This window comes from Rhinatrema bivittatum, chromosome 2 (genome assembly GCF_901001135.1).
Source record: "Rhinatrema bivittatum chromosome 2, aRhiBiv1.1, whole genome shotgun sequence".
Lineage (NCBI taxonomy): Eukaryota > Metazoa > Chordata > Amphibia > Gymnophiona > Rhinatrematidae > Rhinatrema > Rhinatrema bivittatum.
This window is the reverse complement of record NC_042616.1, coordinates 684,789,024-684,810,296: the sequence shown is the minus strand read 5'-3', so window position 1 is coordinate 684,810,296 and position 21,273 is coordinate 684,789,024. Positions and strand designations below refer to the sequence as shown.

The 21,273-nt window shown below is 43.3% G+C and overlaps 1 protein-coding gene across 1 annotated transcript in view; it reads left to right on the top strand.

Moving 5' to 3' along the window:
* The first annotated feature begins 5,675 nt into the window (after nt 1-5,675).
* The window catches only part of IMPA1 (inositol monophosphatase 1), a 43,496-nt gene continuing 27,898 nt past the window's right edge, over nt 5,676-21,273 (top strand). The window contains exons 1-3 of the mRNA XM_029591557.1: nt 5,676-5,805; nt 8,471-8,539; nt 17,116-17,249. Coding sequence (XP_029447417.1) covers nt 5,680-5,805; nt 8,471-8,539; nt 17,116-17,249 — 329 coding nt within the window. The 5' untranslated portion in view covers nt 5,676-5,679. The remainder of the gene's footprint in view (nt 5,806-8,470; nt 8,540-17,115; nt 17,250-21,273) is intronic.

Genomic DNA, 21,273 nt, shown 5'->3' with positions numbered 1-21,273 from the left:
TGAAAAAACAGAAAGATTACCATTTTTCATAAAATGTTAACAAATAAAATCAAGAAATACAAAACATCAATCATAATAGTAAAATAATAGTCATAAAAAGAATAAATATTTCAAACCAGTTAACATGGAATATCAACAATTTCCCAAACACCTATAAAATATTTCAAAACATCTGATGAATAAAAAAAATCCAATAATTAAAATATGTTCTAATATTTCCCAGAAAAAACATATTTCAAAATGGCAGAAACATCAAATTATACCCAATAATTAAAACTAAGGATTAAAAAATCTCCTGTTCTGCATACCTGGGATCTTTAGATTTCAGTCATCCTGAGATTGTCGTGGATTGGGGGAGATAAGACCACACAAACTTTATCTTCACACACACACACACACACACACACACACACACACACACACAGTGTACACACACATATATTCATTCTCTCACACACTCCTCCTCTCATATACAGTACATGCCTATGCTCTCACACACACTCACTCACTCTCTCTCACAGACACATTATGTGTGTGTGAACATGCCTGTGATAACCTATATGTGACACATAGGCTCTCACAGTTTCACACACACACAAGCTCTCACACAGACACACGTGTATGTTCATGTGTATGTCTCACATGGACATACACACGTGTATGTTCATATGTCTGTCTCACATGGACATACACATGAACACAAGCTCTCACACAGGTACACTCACATACACATGAACACAAGCTTTCAATATATACATACTCAAGCTCTCATACAGACACACACACACACACATGAACACAAGCTCTGACACAGGCACACATCACATACACATGAACACAAGCTCTGACCAGACACACACACACACACATATGAACACAAGCTCTGAATATATATACACTCAAGCTCATCATACAGACACACACACATGAACACAAGCTCTGACACAGACACACACTCATACACATGACATACACATATACATGAACACAAGCTCTGACACAGATTCACACTCAGGCTCTCACAGAGTTACACACCATGACACAAGCTCTCACACAAGACACATGCACACAGGTTCTCACACACACACATGGCCTCTTTTCTCCAGGCCATGTTGGGAAAGGCTCCACCGTGGCTCCCTCCATCCTCCTCTTCATTTCGGACTGTGGTGGGCTAGTCTTTCCTTCAGCCCCACTGGCCTTTCTGCGATGGAGGGGGTGGGCATGCTGGAAAGCTGTGGGTGCACACGCGCAGCTAAGAGGGGAACACTGCTGCAGTCTTCCCAACAATTTTGGCTGCCAGCAGCCGGCCTTTCTTCTTCGTGACCTTTTCTCATTTTCGGCCGCCGGTGAGTTGAGCTCTGCCAGTGGCCCCACATCCTCTCCTGTTGCCACCACCCACCCAGGTGTGCCGCCCCATGCAAAAACACAGTGATCACACCTGGTCGGGCCGGGCCCACCTGAATCCCTGCCTGATCTTTGGTGAACAAACGCTAACCAGGAAGGCGTCACGGGGGGAGGGCAAGAGGGAGAGAATCAAAGAAGGGGCTGTGGATAGAGGGAAGCAGGGCAGGAGAGATGGCACTTGGGAAGGGACCATGGGGGAGCAGCCTCCAGAAAGGGGCTGTGGTGGATTGAAGGAGGGAGGAAGGATTGTTAATGGGAAGTAGCCATGAGGGGGAAGAAGGGCAGGAGGGAGAGCATTCAGGAAGGGGTCATGGGTGTAGAGAAGAACCTGGGAAATGGTTATGAAGAGAGGGAGGACATCACTCATGAAGGGGCCTCGGGGCGGGGGAAGCACAATTTATATCAGTAAGCATTCTTTACTTAATAGTACGTTTTATACATTACAAATGGTTCTGGAGGGCACATTATTATTTATTACATTATGGAACGGAGGAATAGCCTAGTAGTCACAGCGGTGGGTTGAGAATCTAGAAAGCCATGGTTCAAATCCCTCTGATTTGTGATCTTAGGCAAGACACCGCCCTCCATCATCTCGGGAACAAACTTAGGGGGTCATTTACGGAGCTGCGCAGCAAATGGTCTAATGCAGGGATAAAGCTGTTTGATAGTGTTTGAAATGCCTCATATTATTCTGCCACCGGCACTGCATGTGTTATAATGTGCTGATTACTGTAAACTATTCAAATCAAATAACATACGGCTTGCCTCAAAAATTGCAAGCTGTGTTATTTGACTTGAAGTCCACGACAACTCAAGAGTTATAGCTAACTTTCCCTGGGAGCATTGGGTTACTAATGCACATCCCGATGCTCCAGAGGTCATGTTTTAAAGGGGGCCAATGACCCTGAACATCCTCCCCTCCACAAGATAGAAAAAAAACCCAAGGGGTCTCCATACCCCTCCCCCCCCCCCATGCCCCGGAGGCGGCTGCGTTAAAATAAAATAAAATCTTTACAGGTTTGGGACAGGCCCCGCCCTAACCCCGCCCCCCCAAAGGCCATAACCTCTGTATTCCCCCAGAACTTACATTTGAAGTCCTCATGGAGTAATGGATGCCCGGAGTGCCTCCTAGACTCTGGGCTCGTTGGCAGCCATTTTTCAAAACACAGCCAGCCAGGCCTCTGCCCCATCGAGTGCTAGGGGCAGCTGACACCATTTTGAAAAATGGCCAGTTGATCCTGGAGCTTGGGGGGGGGGGGCATGCTGGGCCCCCATTGTACCAGCAGAGCTTCAAATGTTAAGTACTGGAGGAATTTTTTTTTTGGGGGGGGGAAGTCTGCCCTCAGGGAGATGAATTTTAAATTGAAGGGGAGGGGTTGGGGGCAGGGCCTGGCCTGAATCTGTAAAAATGTTTGTTTTTTTTATACTATGACTGCCGCCAGGGGTGTTGTGTGTGGGACAGGGAGTTTATGGACACCCCTGAGTTTTTTTCCACCTGGGGGAGTGGGAAGGAGGTTTTATTTATGGCTGTTGACCCTTTCAACACATGGCGGCCCCACAGTTGTGTGGCAACCATCGCATGATTTTTTTTGGCCCTTTACTGCCGTAGTATTTTACCACTGGGGAACAAAGCATCAGTGTCAATTACTGCCGCTGTGCAAACCCCATGGAATTTTCTCCTTACATTTTGTTCCAGGGCTCCCTGTGTGTGTGTGTGTGTGTGGGGGGGGGGGGGGGGGGGGGGAGGGGGAGAACAATGGTTACAAGGCCCTTTTATCAAGCCCTTTCTGTCTTTGAAAACAGCACTAATAATGATCACAGACTTTTATATCCAAAAAAATACACTGAGAAGCAATGTGGTTTCCATCTTCTTTTACTGATAGTTGATTAGATGACTGAAGAATATTTACAGCTTCATTTTCAAATTCAAATAAAGTCAATAAATAGGATAGCAGCAAGATTAATAAACTTGTGACCTCACTCTTTTAGCAAAGTCTTTTGACACCTTTGGAAGTTCACTTCTTAATACTTGGTTTCTTTCCTCAGTTACTCAAAATATTCAGATTGAAGAAAGTTCAATCATCTTTCTAATTCACAATTTATCACTGCATGTCTTCCCTGCTGTGGAGTGGTTAGAATAAGGTTCCAATGCAAGCCCCAATTCTTGTATCTTTCCTGAAGTCTTCTGGAATACTTTAGCTCTCCTTATGAAGTCCCAGACAGATCACCAGACAGATTCATCCTCTGAAGGAGTGATAGACATCTGCCAGAATCTTACTCATATGGCATGGAACGGCTGCCCTATGAGGAAAGGCTAAATCCGTTTCGAGAAGAGACGACTGAGGGGGGATATGATAGAAGTCTACAAAATCATGAAAGTATTTGAACAAGTTAATGTAAATTGGTTATTTACTCTCTCAGATAATAGAAGGACGGGGGGGGGGGGGGGCACTCCATGAAGTTAGCAAGTAGCTCATTTAAAACAAATCGAAGAAAATTCTTTTTCACTCACAGCATAGTTAAGCTCTGGAATTCATTGCCAGAGGATGTGGTTACAGCAATTAGTGTAACTGGGTTTAAGAAAGGTTTGGATAAGTTCCTAGAGGATACATCCATAAACTGGTATGATGATAATTAATAAGCAATAGTAGCTTGTGATTTACCTAATGCTTGGGTACTTGCCAGGTACTTGTGACTTGGATTGGCCATTGTTGGAAACAGGATGCTGGACCCTTGGTTTGACCCAGTATGTTATGTTATGTTCTTATGTCCTTGATCTAATCTTACATAGGGACACCCCAATTCACTGTGAAGGGGTTCCAAGACTCTCACAAGGAAAATACTTAAAAAATAGCAAAATAACACTAAACTGGGTCAAACTGGCAGGTAGACTCTCAAGGGAAAACATCCGCTCCATTCAATAATTAGGAAAATATATAGGGCAAGATAGAGAGCTCTTGTCCCAAAGAAAGGCTAACTAAAAATCCACAAAGATTGATGGTACTGGAGGATGAAAAACAGAAAGATCACACCATCTGCTGCTCCCACATGGGGGAGAAAAACCCAAATCTCATTTTACTAATACTCTCTTTGAACTTACCCATGCTTGTTAGTAAGAGAAACCATAGGATCCCTACACATGTAAAAAATAAAGAGATCTGTGCTCCCAAAAAGATTGGGAAACCTTGGGCTACACACACAGCTGGCAAGCTGGAAGCTGCTTCCTTGCCTCCTCTCTTAGCCAGTCACTCTACCCAGACACCTAATGAAACACTGCCAGCTCTGTTTAGCTGTGCAGTCCCCTCCGCTCTACTCAGCAATCCTCCAGATTCTCCCTGTACAGCTTTCCCCGCCTTCCTCCAGCCAGCCCTTGTCTCTTTCACTTCTGCCAGCAACCAGAGCTGATTATCATAAAACGGGGAAGAAAAGAACAAAATACCAGTGGAGTAAAATTATAGCATCTCCAGCCCGCTGACAGCTTCACTAGCAGACACCTCCTCCCACCCCCAGCTCAAGGGAGCAAGCGTGGAGCCGGTCTCAGCTGCTCGCTGACAGCTAAACGAAAGCTGCAACATGCAGTCTCTTTTGAAGAGACAGTACACTGCCACCAAAGTACCTAAAAGCCTTATTATTGTTTTTATTATTTTTTTATCCCCAGTTATTATACAATTATATAATCTTTCAAAAAAAAAATCTTTTCCCCAGCTGTAGATAGTACCATGGCACTATTCCGCATGCCTCCCCCGCGGTTCTCGGTGCCAATCGGCCCGAGGATGGCAGGAGTGCGATGACGTCGCAAGATGTTGCCCGCAGCCGCGTAGGAAGAGCGCCTGTGTTCCCGCCCTCGCAAGGGCCAGCGCAGCGCTGAAGGCAGGCGAGGAGGACGTAGGCAGCCGGCTGGGCAAAGCATCAGCCCTCTGCACATGCCATCAACGTTTCTCTGTACAACAGCAGCGGGAGATTTTAGCAGAGCGCATGGCCCGCAGGAGATTATTACTGGCAGTTGACTGACAGCTCAGCTTCCTTGTTTGTATCCCTCCCTCTTCCTCCCAGCCTGGATCAAACGCACAGCCCCTGGCACACAAACCCGCAGCTCTGCAGACTCCAGAGCCAGAGGCACTCGGCTCTTGACGTCACGACACCGTAATCTGACTAATCAGCGGTCGAGCCAATCTGCGTTCCACATTTGTTTAAAGAGGTTCCAATAAAAGCAGCATTTGGATTGGCTGTTATCGTAGATCTGTAGCGTTTGATTATTGGTCTTGTCAGTAAATTATGCACCGATGTCATCAAGCCGGGGACTGGAAGGTGAGGGGGTCTGGGACAAGCAGGCAGAAAGAAAGAACCCCGAAGAGCGGAAGAAAGCAGCTGTCAGCGAGGTCGCCCTTGGGAGTTACACAGGTAGTGTGGCAGATGCAGCTTTCTAATTTAATTCCATGCGGATTTTGACTCTTCGGTTTTAGTATTTTATTGCTTCTGTCCTGCATCTCACCCAGTGATATATCTGCCGGTTGCACGTGGATGGTGGCAAGGGGTGGGCTTTGGTGATTTTCCTGCAGCTCGGATGACGAGAGGCGAGCCAGCGCTCCCTGCAGTTAGTACGTACAGTACCTTGGCATGACTGCTGTGTTGATTCTTAGTGGGGCACCATGCAGGCGTCATGTTAGGCTAACTCGCATTGAACTGTTTTTGTTGTAAAAAAAAAAAACAACTGCTGTGTCAGTGCTTCCCAACCTTTTCTCTGTCTGCACATCTGACAGATGATGCTCACATGCTTGACACACTAAATATAAGACCATCATAACGCTAAATGTAGACATATTCTGCATCCCCCTCCCCCAACAATAGGTGCAGAACAGAACTAGGACATTTCTCTGTACAACTCACCATACAAAAAAGATATTCTGGTATTACATCAATAACAGTTAACAAACTCCCACTACTACTAGGTGCATTGTGAAATATAAAACAATGTGTAGCAAACTTGCCATAGCATAGCAGCACTAACTCCGAGGACTCAAACATCAGTAAACCAACCTATGAAAAGCAAGCAATGCACCACCAATGAATGTCATGTTGCAAAAACACAAGACTGTTACACATCCATAGATGCTAGTAAAATACTTCACTTCAGACTGACTGACCTTCACTAAATACAGAATAAGAGACCACAAATTAGAAAAGTGGAGACAAAAACTGGAATGGAAACTCAAGAATCTCCTCTGCATGCCATGCAAAACTGGAAACAAAAACATTTCCTCCTACACTAAGCAAATCACAAAAAATAAAGAAAGGGATATATTGTAGCTCTTGCACACCATCATTCCTCACTTCTCCCAACTACTCCTTTCAGTCATCCCTTCACATGCTCATATCCCTGCACAGTATTTCTGACCCCTGTCCCTGTATCCTCTTCACTGTGCTACCTCTACTGCTCAATTCTCTGACCCCTTCCTCCCCTCTCCCCCTTCCTACCCAGCACACACTAACTGCCTCTTTCTGCTCATTTTCTACTGATCTCCCACTCTCCTCTCTCTACCCAGCAGAATCCACACTCCATCTCCTCCACCTCTCCCTGTCCAGCATCCCCAATCTTTCCTCCTCCCTTTCCTATGCAGCAGTCTCCTGACTCCCCACCTCCCCACATTTTTCTGTCCACCTGACTCCTGATCTATTATATCACCATGTATCCTTGGCTAGTAGCACCCTCACCCAGTCTCTCTTACTCTCCCCTCCTCCTGCCTAACAGCATTCACACACCCTCTCTCCCAATCCCTTTATGCCCAGCAGCTTTCCCAGAATCCCTCTTTCCTGACCCCACTTAGTAAACTCCTGACTCCCTTTCTCCCCACTTCTTATCTAGCAGCACCCACACCCCTTCTCCTCCAACCTTCCCTACCTAGTAGCACCCACATTTTCTCATCCTCCTGGCTTCCAGCCAACAGAAAAACTTCCAATCCTGCACAATTTCCCTCTCTCCTTACAGGCAGTAGATGAGGGCAGGAAGCATTAGGGCGAGGAGGAGGAGGCAGCAGCGGCAGAAGTTGGCAGTGGATCTGTGTTAGTAGAGCACACACCCGTCTCCCTTATGCTCCTGCTGTCTTATCACTTCCAGGCCCCCTTGGGGTGAAGAGAGCATCAGCAGCACATCACTCCTGAGCTTGGTGAAGGAAGAAATGTTGGAGCCCAAAAGAGTAGGAGTTGGTGATGTGTTTGTCTAGCTCTGATCTACATGAAGGAGGAGGGAACAGCCTTCCATTAGACCAGGAAGAGGAGAAGGAAGCAAGAGCAGCCTCCTGTCAGACCCAATAAAGAAATTAGCCAACTCCCACCCAGGCTGATAGAGAGCAGCCTCCTGGGACCTCACAACATACTACTGTGTCCTGACACACCTGTTGAGAACTGCTGTGCTGTTTTTGATAGATGTTTTCTCAGTATTTTGATTAACTTATTTTCTATTAGAAATGAGAGAGCATTTAGGAAAAAACACAAGTTAGAAATTTTTATTTTTAGGAGCTTCTTATACTCATTTGGCTTTAATTGGTGGATTTGTTTATACTCCACTAGCAGCAGCTGATGTAAAAGGAAGAATTTGCACCCTTGCATCCAGGGGTGATCTTCCTAAATGGTCTAGGAATGTCATTCTATCTGGAAGCCATCAGAACAATGGATGAGCGTAAAGGGAAAACTAGCACGTCTTAAAAGGGAGGATCTTTCACTATTTTACAAGCAACCCTTACAGTTTTCTTATTTTATGTGACAGACATACCACAAGACATGTTTTAATATGCTGTTTTGAATTTTAAGGGAAAGCATTTTGTTCTTTTATGAAAAGGAGTTGAAAAAAATGAAATCTAATGTAACATATTTATGGGGCTAGATTGGATATGCCAGCAAAGAATGAGATGCAAGTGCCCCTGGATCCACCTAAACTGTAAGGCAAAAAGTGCAGCCTATCAACAAAACTGCAATCAGAAACACCAGTCAGAGCAAATTTGTGTTTACATTTCTGGCCAGAGTTATGCAAGGCATTGTTGTATATAATAGTTTTCTTTCCATTTTCTAGGTGAAAATGGGTGATCCTTGGCAAGAATGCATGGACTTTGCAATTGCTATTGCAAGAAAAGCTGGAGAGGTATGCATACAAAAACCCTATTTTGATCAGAGTCAAGATGTGCAGCACTTTATTTGCAACTGATAAAGGAAATGTATTCACATTTTTCTCACAGCTAATTTTTTTTTTTTTTTGCTCTTTTGATGTTTGAGTGCAGTAGTCAAATTGCATGCTGATAAGTGTGATCCCTACCAAAGGACATGGAACTGAGAGGAGTTTTAGGGCAAATTGTGATCGAGAGGCTTTCATCGTAGACAGATTCAGCCAAAAGCATTCAGAAGATTGCAATACAAGGAGAGGTTTGCTAGAGAGAGAGATTAATCTGCCATATGTCAACTGGAGTATCCTTATCTATAGGAAAGAAGTAAGGAGAATAGGTAACAGAACTCACAAGGATAAGGGGTGGGTGATAGAGAGATAACTGTCTCTCTGTTTAGAAAATAGTGTTTGCATGTTACTAGCAAAAATGAAAGTGGGCATGGCAGTAGGGGCAAATGGGGTACATCCTAGGTCATTATAGGAGCATAGAGGTTTTTTTGTTTTTTTTTTAGCAAGTTCTGTTCAATCACTCTTTGGAGATGGGAAAGGTTTCATAGAACTGGACAAGTGCAGACATTGTCCCACTTCATAAAAGTGGAAACAGGGAAGAGTTTGGTAACTACTGCTCAGTCTGACCTCAGGGGTAGTAAATCTAACGGACTCATTATTAAAGGGAAGGATAATGGAGTATCTTGAATTTTGTATTGGTTTTATCAGAAGGAGATCATGTAAAAAAAAAATCTGATCTATTTTTTCGAATGGGTGATGAAAAAATTAGATTTGGGGAGAATGCTGTATGTAGTAATCTTGGATTTCAGGTAGTAAAGTCAGAAGCTAGTTGAGTGATAGCTGCAAGGAAATAAAGATTGGCTTGGTTCTGTAGTATATAAGATAAAATAGGCAGACTGGATGATTCTTGGAGTCCTTATCTGCCATCACTCCAAAGAAAGTGAGGTGGGTCTAGTCCTGTTCAGTATATTTTTATGAGTGATTCTGCAGAGATGCTGATAGGAAAGGTTGGGTTTTTTTTTCAGATGATATAAACATCTGCAACTGGTTGGACAATCCAGATGGCATAAAAAATAAGAGGCAAAATCTAAGAATGCTTGGGGTGTGGTCAAGAGTTTGGCAACTAATATTTAATGTAAACTAAAATTTAATGGTTCTCAAAAATCCAGACAAGCAATGCAGGATGAGGGAAGGAGGTGTGAAGGACTAATATGCACTAGTTAGGACAGAAATCTCAAGATTATCATATCTGATTCTCTTGGTATTTATATAGCACCCTAATCTAGGGTGGTTCACAACAAGTTGCATTCATATGCTACAAGTTTCTGCCCGAGAGTGTTTAGAGTCTTAAGTAGATAACTGGTTCAATGAGTAGTAAAGTGACTATTCTAAAGGAACATTCTCAAGATTGCAAAATGATGTGAGAATGCGGTGGCCAGAGTTAGGTACACAGGAAGAGAACCAGTATAAAAAAAAGGAGGTTCTAATGACTTTGTACAAATCACTGGTGAAACCTCATCTAGAGTATAGTATCCAATGCTAAGGCCAAACGTCTGAAATGATATAGACAAAGTTCAGCGTGAGGCTACCAGAATGGTGCAGAGTGTGCATCAGATATAAATCATACCCCAGAGGAATAAATCCTACACAAAAAGCAAGCTTTTTATTCACTGGAAGATACATGGAACCCCATACAGGTGATGGCAGCAAATGCAGCAACAGAATTCAAGAAAATGTGGGATAAGCAGAGGATCTTTAGTGGCAAGGATTTGACGATAAAGCCAGAGATCAACTAGATCCTGGGATATTTTATCAGGGATAGGCAGACAAGGTGGGCCTTATGATCCTTATCTATATTCTACATTTAATTAATAAAGGCTTCCTGTTCCATCCTGACACATAGCTAGAGAAGGAAAATTACTTGTTGAAGACCTACAGTAGACTCTCTTTATTTGTCTTCTTTTTGAAATTGTTTTTCCTTTTATCAATTAATGTATGACTTTGGCAACATATGTCAATAAAGTCTCCTGAAGTGCTCTGTCTAGAGTAATTGCTCCTGCAGTATTCCCAGCTGTGGGGCTCCCTGGGACACATAGGGGATGCTGAGTGACAGTTGGGAGTTGCGGTTCCATGTTGGCATGTGGGAGTGACCAGAGTAAGATTACATTACTTTGTAATCTGTTCAAGAATGTAATTAGGGCTTCTGGTTTCTTTAAACTGGGAAACACCCTTTGGTTTTCTTTGCTGGTATGGAGGAAAATCCACGTATGCAATTTTTCTTCTATAAAAAAGCTTAGTATTCTAACAGGATTTTTATGTTATTAGTGCTTCCTTCTGTCAATAAAAATTATTTTGACAAAAAAAAAAAAAAGCTTAGGCCACTAAAGTTGTTGTGTTTTTTTTTTTTAATTTAAATATGTGTTAGGGAATGTTTTTTTTCTGTAAGTGGGACAGTAACAGCATATAATGTTTTCAGCTAAGCAGAGAGGTGGAAAATATCACCAGCAAATTATGTCCTGAGGGAGTATCTGCCTCCATTCATGCAAACAGGATCATAGCTAAAAAGGAAAGAAAAGAGATGCCCATATTGGAGCTTGCACGTTAGCTGCCTCGAGAGGAGCTCGTGTCCATTCCCAACAAGACTGGAGGAATGTGAGTACAGCAGCTTCCCCTCATAGGAAGGGGAAAAAAAGCCGTAGAAAATAGCACACAAGCAAAAAATTCTACAAAAAGCGCTGTGGGACGTTTGTCAGGAAGTGCTAAATTTCAAGAATTGAGCAAAAGTTCCACACCCCATTTTTTTTTTTTTAAATCCAGTGCCATCTTTTTAGCTAGTATCTCCCACAATTTCCACTTCTCCCTTCCCCAGAGAGCTTGTGGTGGACTGCATAGAGGCTTATACCTCCTCCAAGGCAAACTCTGGCCCTGCTAATAGAGGCCTCCACCTTCTCTCCCTCCCTCTCCACCTCTGCCATGCACTCGGGCCTGGCCAGCTCTGCTAAATCAGGGACCTAAACCTGGATCACCTTACCACAGTGCTGGAGCCTGATCTGCTGTGCTTTTTTTTTGTAGAAGAATTTGCTTGACAAGTTGTGGTGTTTTGTTTTTTTTTTGGTCCCCCTTATAGAAGTTGCAGGATTTTAAATCTTTGGCCAGACAACGCACCATTTCAAAATCATGCAAGCGAACTGACTCGTATAAGACCTCTTACGCTTTATCCAAAACTTTAGGCCCAAGATGCTTCTCATTCTTTTACTGTCTGGATGAAAATCTGCAAACAGACAGGGAACCTGGGTTAAAAATCCAAATTAATTTAAAAGCATGAGAAGTGAAGTACACTGATTTTTGGAGATCCTGCAGCACTGAAACTGATCCAGCTTATTAATCTAGTTACAGAACCGGCATGGCCAAAGCAGTCTAAAGGGACCTTTTGTAAAAGCACAGGTCACCAGGCTGAATGCCAAACATACAGAATAGTAACTTCACGACAGCCCTGATGCATGCTCTGCTTCCTCTGGGGGATGTCTTGTTGCCAGTGAGAGTGCAGTATAATTTAAAATATTCACTGCATAGTTCAGAAAATCTACAGGGTAACTGCAACAATATCAATCGAGACATTGTGTTAAACAATATTGTGTCCTGGGTAGCCCGGTGTCTCAGTGGTGTGCACTGCCATGCAGGGAGACCTGGATTTGAATCCCAGTTTAGGTCTTCTGCTCCCTGGGGCCAGCTAGGATTGGGGATGAATTCATAGTTATTGTGCACTGATGACATCTGGTGGCTAAATTTAGTGCCTATAATTGCAGGGTTCTGGAAGGAGAGTTGCTTTGGGCCCCTAGATGAAGATATTCATATAATGACCGGGGTGGGGGAGAGATCTTCTGGTAGTTGCGACAAACTACACCTCGTCTCTCAGCACCTCCTTGATGCTCTTGACTTTGGTTCTGCTTTTGGATGATCTAAGGTTAGAGATGAGCAAAGTATTTAATACTCTGGATTATTTGTCTAGCATGGGCATCTGCAGCACTGACCTAAATTGGTTTATTTCATTTTTAGAAAACAGAATTCAGTTTGTTAGGCCAATTTCACTCTGAGTCCTTGCGTTTCCCTATCACTTCCCCCAGCTTATTAGCATCATAAGAACATAAGAAATTGCCATGCTGGGTCAGACCAAGGGTCCATCAAGCCCAGCATCCTGTTTCCAACAGAGGCCAAACCAGGCCACAAGAACCTGGCAATTACCCAAACACTAAGAAGATCCCATGCTACTGATGCAATTAATAGCAGTGGCTATTCCCTAAGAAAATTTGCTTATTTGGAATTTTGTCACCTGGTATTTTTTTTATATGTGGATGATATCCAACTATATATCCTCCTGGGCAAACAACGGGATCCAGGTTTTCAGCAATTAGCAGTTGGCTAGCTTTAAATATTTTGAAACTGAACTCTAATAAAACGGAGATTGTGCAGATGTCAAAACCAGGCTGCCCCTGTTTCCTGATGGGTTGACCGTTCTATTCAAACGCAGGTAAACTGCATGGAGCGGCAGCTACTACCCTTAACAGAAGGCATAGGTATTACTACCATTAACTGATTATCCTTGATGCTTTTGACACAACTGCAACATTGCTCTCTGCTTCGATTGGGGGGGGGGGGGGCGGGGAAGGGGAATTGGATTCAGAAGACAGCTGGGCCCTGACTTTTCAGTCCAGGGTACTGATATGCAGACATCAGGGGAAAAGGACAGGACTGCTTCTAAGGCCAAGTCCAAAAGCAAAGCATGTTCAAGCAGCACTGAATTATCAAGACTGCTCACCCCATAAAAATGTTGCTAGCAGTAATTTTGTTAAGGGTTTGACAGGTGCTTGGTTTTGAATATAAATATTTCTACCCTTAACAGAAACATGGGGGTAACCTGCATGTAGCAGCAGCTACCACCATGAGAAACTTGCTGGCCAGACTGGATGGACTATTTGGTCTTTCTCTGCTGTCATTACTAGGTCTCCAGTTTAGCTACCATTGTTACATCTTTCAGTGATCCCACAAACTACCATAAGAACATAAGAAAATGCCATACTGGGTCAGACCAAGGGTCCATCAAGCTCAGCATCCTGTTTCCAACAGTGGCCAATCCAGGCCATAAGAACCTGGCAAGTACCCAAAAACTAAGTAGGCGAGTTTGTAAATCCTGTTTTATTCATTTGCCTTTGCTAGGACAATTCCATTCTTTTTTGGCTAAGGATGACCTTATTAAGGTGGTGTTGGCTGTTATCACCTCTAGATTTGATTATTGAAATGCCTTGCTCTTTGGGGTACCTATGAAATACATTCATTGTCTGCAGCTTGTCTAAAGTGCGACTGCTTGCTTCATTACTATGGTTATAAGGAATTCTTGCTGGGGTGCACTGGTTACCTGTATATTATTGCTTATTATTCAGAATTCTTTGCCTAACTTTCAGGTCGATACAGTTATGCCGCGTTAGAAAGAGTGCGGCAGTGCTAGGCGCACCCTCGTTCCCCGCACGCACAGTTCTCTTCACCTACCGCTCGATACGCTCTTCAAATTGCATGCAAATGCATGCCGCGGCTGCGAAGTGTTAGGCGAAGGTTAGGCCCGCGCAACCCATTTTACCATATAGAGCGCCTATACAGTATCCTGGGTGCGCGGGCCTAACGCTTCACGGCCACGCTGGTATCTGTCATTTCAAATGTCATTTCAAATGACATTTGAAATGACAGATTTGAAATGACAGGTACCAGGAAGTGGACAGTTATGTTCTCCGATGCTCGGCAAACTTTCCCCCAGCCCCCGCTCACCTGCCCTGGCCGCGTCCGGTCTCCGGTGCAGCCCCAGTCCTGTCCCCTCCTCCCGAAGCAAAAAAAAAAACCCCCGAAAAAGTAGCAAGAGAGCGAGGGGAGAGACGGGCAATCCTAGGCTCGGGCCTGCTAGCCCCTTCTCCTCTCCTCCCGAAGCAGGGCGCGAAAAGCAGCCTTGCTCCGGGAGGAGGGGGGGGCAGTTTAAAGTGACGAAGCGACTTACTTTTGCAGCCCCCCCCCCTCCGGAAATCGGCGACGACCGTGGCTCCTGCCTCCAGCTGTCAGACAGATGCATCGCACGTGGGAAAGCGGCCCCTATGCGTGCAATTGGCTGCTCAAGACTTGACGTCACATGCCTTGACGCCAAACGTCATGACGTCACGTCTTGAACAGCCAATTGCACGCATAGGGGCCGCTTTCCCACGTGCGATGCGTCTGACAGCTGGAGGCTGGAGCCGCGGTCGTCGCCGATGTCCAGAGGGGGGGGCTGCAAAAGTAAGACGCTTCGTCGCTTTAAACTGCCCCCCCCCTCCTCCCGGAGCAAGGCTGCTTTTCGCGCCCTGCTTCGGGAGGAGAGGAGAAGGGACTAGCAGGCCCGAGCCTAGGATTGTCCGTCTCTCCCCTCGCTCTCTTGCTACTATTTTTTCGGGGGGGGGGGGGGGTTTTCCTTCGGGAGGAGGGGATAGGACTGAGGCTGCACCGGAGACCGGACGCGCCAGGGCAGGTGAGCGGGGGCTGGGGGAAAGTTTGCCGCCTACCCTTACCCCTGCCTCTAATGCAGGGGTAAGGGTAGGCGGTAAGTTAGCAGAGTAAACGCGCGGCAAAACGGCAGGGTAAAAAAGCGATAGTCGGGGCGCGCGTTACTGTATGGGAGGGAATAGCTAATTCGCTCGTTTACATTTAATATACATGCCACGTGCGGAAGGGGTCACCCGGGGATTTTAAGAGGCGGTAGGGATGAGTTAAAGGGGATAGTGTATCGCGGGAAGGGCTAACGCGGCCGGAAAGTGAGTAGAAGGCGAGTTAGGAGCAGGGTAACCGCGGCCGCACTTTACTGTATCGATCTGTGTATAGGCTCTTTCTCGTTTTGGTGCAGTGTATCTTAAACTGATTTCTATTTGATATGTTCCAAAGCATTAGATTCTCTCATCACAAGGAGACCTTGAAAAACCCTCTCAAGCTGGATAAATTGTCCAGTACTAGAAAATGTGTGTGCCAGTGGTAGTTTATTTTATTTTTTTCCTTTTCTTGGAATAAATTGCCATTTGAGGCCCGTACATCTTCCAATTATTTGGGTTTAAGAAAGTCAGACTTTTCCCTTTACTGAGACCTTTGGATGACTTTGTTGTTTGTCATCATCCTGGTGATGTTTGCTATCCAGCACTGAGGGTTTAATGTATGTGCATACATGTTGTGGGGTTTTTTTTGTTTTTTTTGACAGGTCCTTACTCTAGTCTCAAAAATAGATATGAAGAGTCTTGGGGTTGGTAGCAAGTGAAAAATACCTAAACAGATCAACGTAGAAGAAAAAGATTGCATCTGACAGTGAGACCTAGTAAAAGACAGATTTGCAAGCCAAGCAAAAAATAAATTTTCTATAATTTGACTTTAGATTTGAGGGTTAGAAACAGACAATTTATTATGTCTTTACATAATGGTAACTTTTTTTTTTTTTTTCTGTTTTACTGCACCAACATTCTCTTCCTCACTTATACTTCTTCCAGTTCTATGGGAGTTAGCAGCTGTTGGAAGCGGGTCTGCCTCTATACCTGTCTCCCATTTACTTGCCTTTTTAAGCCTGTTGTTTTTGATATCAAAGAAAGCATCAAAATGAGAAAAATATCCAAGATCAAAACACACAATGAGGTTTTTTTTTTTTGTGGCATTGCAAGGTGTGAGATTTCCTGGTTAATAATATCCATAATCGCTGATTTTTAATTCATAAATAACCCCAGCACCAAATTCCATTTTGTCTACCAGAGGAAGCTGTCTCGTGCTGGAGGACCACTTTTGCTTGAACGCCTGCAAAGCAAACTATGAGGCTCTTAGTTATGTGATGGTTGTGTTCCCTTAGAGTAGGGAAAGTACAGCTTTAGTGCAGAATGTCTGTGTAAAGACTTCTCAGGGAGTGCTAGAACCAGGTTCAGCATTTTGGGTGAAAATGAGAAAATGAAATCATTTAGATCATGGGTTTTCAACCCAATCCTCAAGTAAAAAATTCAAGCATTCAGACAGCAAAATTCAGGAATATGCCGGAGATAGATTTGCATGCATATTCCTGAAAACCAGATGGGCTAGGGGGTACTGATGGATGGGTTTCAAAACCCCTGTTTTCAATCATTCTTAGTAGCGAATTCAAAGGACCTTTTCTTGTGATTTAGCATTCTGTCCATTGAAATTCGTACTGGTCTCATAAATGTGCTTGAAGAGAAACAAGTCTGTCTCTACCAGCTTATTTTGTGTGCATGTCTCTTGTCTCCTTTACCTTCTTCTTATGGTGTGCCTGCACACTTGTTGTCTCAACATGTGGCCATTAAAATTTCCTCCAATTAAAGGTCACAGCCACACAGCCAGAGTTGTGAGAGACCAGTGTATCTGCATAGTCTTGTATGTGATGTTGTTGTTGTTCTACATATATATGCTTCCATTATACATTAGCATGAGAAGTACCGCTTTCAGCTGGAAACATTGTAGTTAAATGCTCGCTGTGCTGCCTGTTCATTCATTAACAGGTGATCTGTGGAGCACTGAAGAAGGAAGCTCGCATTATGCTGAAAAGCTCGCCAGCTGATCTGGTGACAGAAACTGATCAAAAAGTGGAAGCCATGATTATTTCTTCCATAAAGGAGAAATTTCCCTCACATAGGTATTGTATATTTAAAACTTGTACGTTAAATGGCATGGAAGATTTTTTATTTTTATTTTTTGCCACTCAGGAATTTAGAGCACCAATGCTAGCCATTTGTTTTTTTATGTAATTTAGTTCAACTTGAAAACAAGTATATTACAATTTCCTTTTATTAGTTTGATTTTTATTTCATTCTTGAGGGAACAATATTTAAAACATTTTAAAACACTTCATCCTCCTCGGCCACTCCCATCATTCTGAATTTAAGTCTAGCAGGAAGCTGCTGTTTATCACAACTCTACGTAAGCATCTAAGACAGCATACATAAATGAAGTGTGACCCATGGAATGGAGATTTGTAAAGATGGACAAGACCAGAGTGATAGGTTCACAACTTCTCTTTGAAAAATTATTTGTGAGAGATAAAATATGATGATAAATAGGGAGATCTGGGGATAAGAACAGCAGCAGATATTATAGAACTAAGGGCTTCATTTTCCATCCGGATCGCACGCGAAAAGTCCCTTATCGCGTGCGATACCAAAATGGGGATGGAGTCGGCCCTGGTGACGCCCCGACTCCTCCTCTTCCGCGAAGACGCTGCGGACGACCAAAAGGTAAGACCCTTTTCGAGTCCGAGTTCGCGCTCAATAGCTACACCTATGGTGGCGCTATTGGGTGCGAAACCGGTAGCGATCGCTGCCGGCTAGCGCAGGCCCGCCCCCCATTTCGGCCCCCACCCCTCATTCCCTAAAGTATCGTAGGCCTGCGATACTTTAGAAAATGAGGCTCTAAGAAAGAGCCACGCTGACTTTTAGAGGAATCAAGCTCGCCCTGCTGCTTTAATTGTCATGACTTGTAGTGTTTAAGACTAGTTTCAATTTTGTGGCTTCAGTAAGCACTGTCTCACTGATGTAAAAGTGTTTGGGTGCTATGTACAAAAGGGTTTTTTCCTATTTTGAGTCCATGAAAAAAATGCTTAGGAGTGAATTTTCGAAGGAGTTGCATTCTTAAAAGTAGCATATATTGTAGCAATTTTCAAAAGTTCATATGTGCCTAAACCTTTTGAAAATTCAGCTCTATGGAATGAACATGAGAAATTTCCATGCTGGGTCAGACCAAGGGTCCATCAAGCCCAGCATCCTGTTTCCAACAGTGGCCAATCCAGGCCATAAGAACCTGGCAAGTACCCAAACACTAAGAAGATCCCATGCTACTGATGCAATTAATAGCAGTGGCTATTCCCTAAGTAAACTTGATTAATAGCAGTTAATGGACTTCTCCTCCAAGAACTTATCCAAACCTTTTTTGAACCCAGCTACACTAACTGCACTAACCACATCCTCTGGCAACAAATTCCAGAGCTTAATTGTGTGTTGAGTGAAAGAATTTTCTCCGATTAGTCTTAAATGTGCTACTTGCTAACTTCATGGAATGCCCCCTAGTCCTTTAATTATCCAAAAGTGTAAATAACAGATTCACATCTACTCATACAAGACCTCTCATGATCTTAAAGACCTCTATCATATCCCCCTTCAGCCGTCTCTTCTCCAAGCTGAACAGCCCTAAATCTTCAGCCTTTCCTCATAGGGAAGCTGTCCCATCCCCTTTATCATTTTGGTTGCCCTTCTCTGTAACTCCTCCATCGCAACTATATCTTTTTTGAGATGCGGCGACCAGAATAGTACACAGTATTCAAGGTGTGGTCTCACCATGGAGCGATACAGAGGCATTATGACATTTTCTGTTTTATTAACCATTCCCTTCCTAATAATTCCTAACATTCTGTTTGCTTTTTTGACTGCTGCAGCACACTGAGCCGACGATTTTAAAGTATTATCCACTATGATGCCTAGATCTCTTTCCTGGGTGGTAGTTCCTAATATGGAACCTAACATCATGTAACTACAGCAAGGGTTATTTTTCCTTATGTGCAACACCTTCCACTTGTCCACATTAAATTTCATCTGCCATTTGGATGCCCATTCTTCCAGTCTTGTAAGATGCTCCTGTAATGTATCACAATACTCTTGTGATTTAACTACTCTGAATCCGCAAATTTGATAACCTCACTCATCTTATTCCTTTCTAGATCATTTATATATATATATATATATATATATATATATTGAAAAGCACCAGTCCAAGTACAGATCCCTGAGGCACTCCACTGTTTACCCTTTTCCACTGAGAAAATTGACCGTTTAATCCTGCTCTCTGTTTCCTGTCTTTTAACCAGTTTGTAATCCACGAAAAGACATCACCTCCTATCCCATGACTTTTTCGTTTTCTTAGAAGCCTCTCATGAGGGACTTTGTCAAATGCCTTCTGAAAATCCAAATACCCTACATCTACCAGTTCACCTTTATCCACATGTTTATTAACCCCTTCAAAAAAAATGAAGCAGATTTGTTAGGCAAAACTTCCCTTGGGTAAATCCATGTTGACTATATTCCATTAAACTAGGTCTTTCTATATGCTCTACGATTTTGATCTTTAGAATAGTTTCCACTATTTTTCCCGGCACTGAAGTCAGGCTCACTGATCTATAGTTACCCAGATCATCTCTGGAGCCCTTTTTAAATATTGGGGTTACATTGGCCACCCTCCAGTCTTCAGGTACAGTGGATGATTTTAATGATAGGTTACAAATTTTAACTAGTAGATCAGAAATTTCATTTTTTAGTTCCTTCAGTACCCTAGGATGCATACCATCCAGTCCAGGTGATTTGCTACTCTTTAGTTTGTCAATCTGGCCTACTACATCTTCCCGGTTCACAGTGATTTGGTTTAGTTCGTCTGACTCATCACCCTTGAAAACCATCTCCGGAACTGGTATCTCCCCAACATCCTCATTAGTAAACACGGAAGCAAAGAATTCATTTAGTCTTTCTGCAATGGCCTTATCTTCCCTAAGAGCCCCTTTAACCCCTCGGTCATCTAAAGGTCCATCTGACTCCCTCACAGCTTTCTTCTTTTGGATATATTTTAAAAAGTTTTTATTATGAGTTTTTGCTTCGATGGCCAACTTCATTTCAAATTCTCTCTTCGCCTGCCTTATCAATGTTTTACACTTAACTTGACAATGCTTATGTTTTATCCTATTTTCTTCAGCCGCAGGCTTGGAAAGGGGATATGACAGAAGTTTACAGTATCATGAGTGGGGTGGAACAGGTAAATAAGGAATTATTTACCCTTTCAAACAGACAAGTCATTTTTCCTAGACTGAAATTCCTAGGGGAAATAAAATGAAAACGAAGATCCCTACCTATCATTAGAATCGGCCACCCTCTAGTCTTCAGACACAGTGGCTACATTATGTAATGCTAACTTTTTTAAAAACAACTCTGGGATGATCCAGGAAACTATTCACCAGTGTACCTAACACTACTGGGCAAAATAGTAGACGTGATTCTTAAGAACAGATAGACGTGACTTAATAGGGAAGACCCACCATGGGTCCAGCCAGGGGAAGTTATACCTTACCAATTTATTAGAATTTGTTGAAGATGTAAACAACATGTAGATAAGGGTGAGAGGATCAATAAAAGTCTGTATTTTCAGAAGGCATTTGACAGTTCCTCAGGTGAGTCCTCAAGAAAATGTCATGGGAGAGAAGGTGATGTCCTATTGTGAATTGAAACTGGTTAAAAGATAGCATTAAAGTAAATGGTTAGTTTTCCCATTGGGGAGAGGTGAATAGGGGAGTGCCCCAGGAATCAGTAATGTGACTGGTGCTGTTTAACATTTTATATAAATGATTTGGAAAAGGGAGCAACAAGTCAGGTAGTCAAATTTGCAGCTGACACAAAACTCTTCAAAGCTGTTAAAACACAAGCAGACCATGTGAAGAACTGCAGATGGATTTTTCCAGACTTGGAAACTGGGCTTCTAAATGGCAAATAAATTTTAATATCGGAAAGTGCAGAGTAATGCACATAGGGAAAGGTAATCCTAACTGTGGGAACACAATGCTGGGTTTCATATTAGGAGCTGCCTCCTACGAATAGGATCTTGGCGTCATTGTGGATAATATCTTGAAA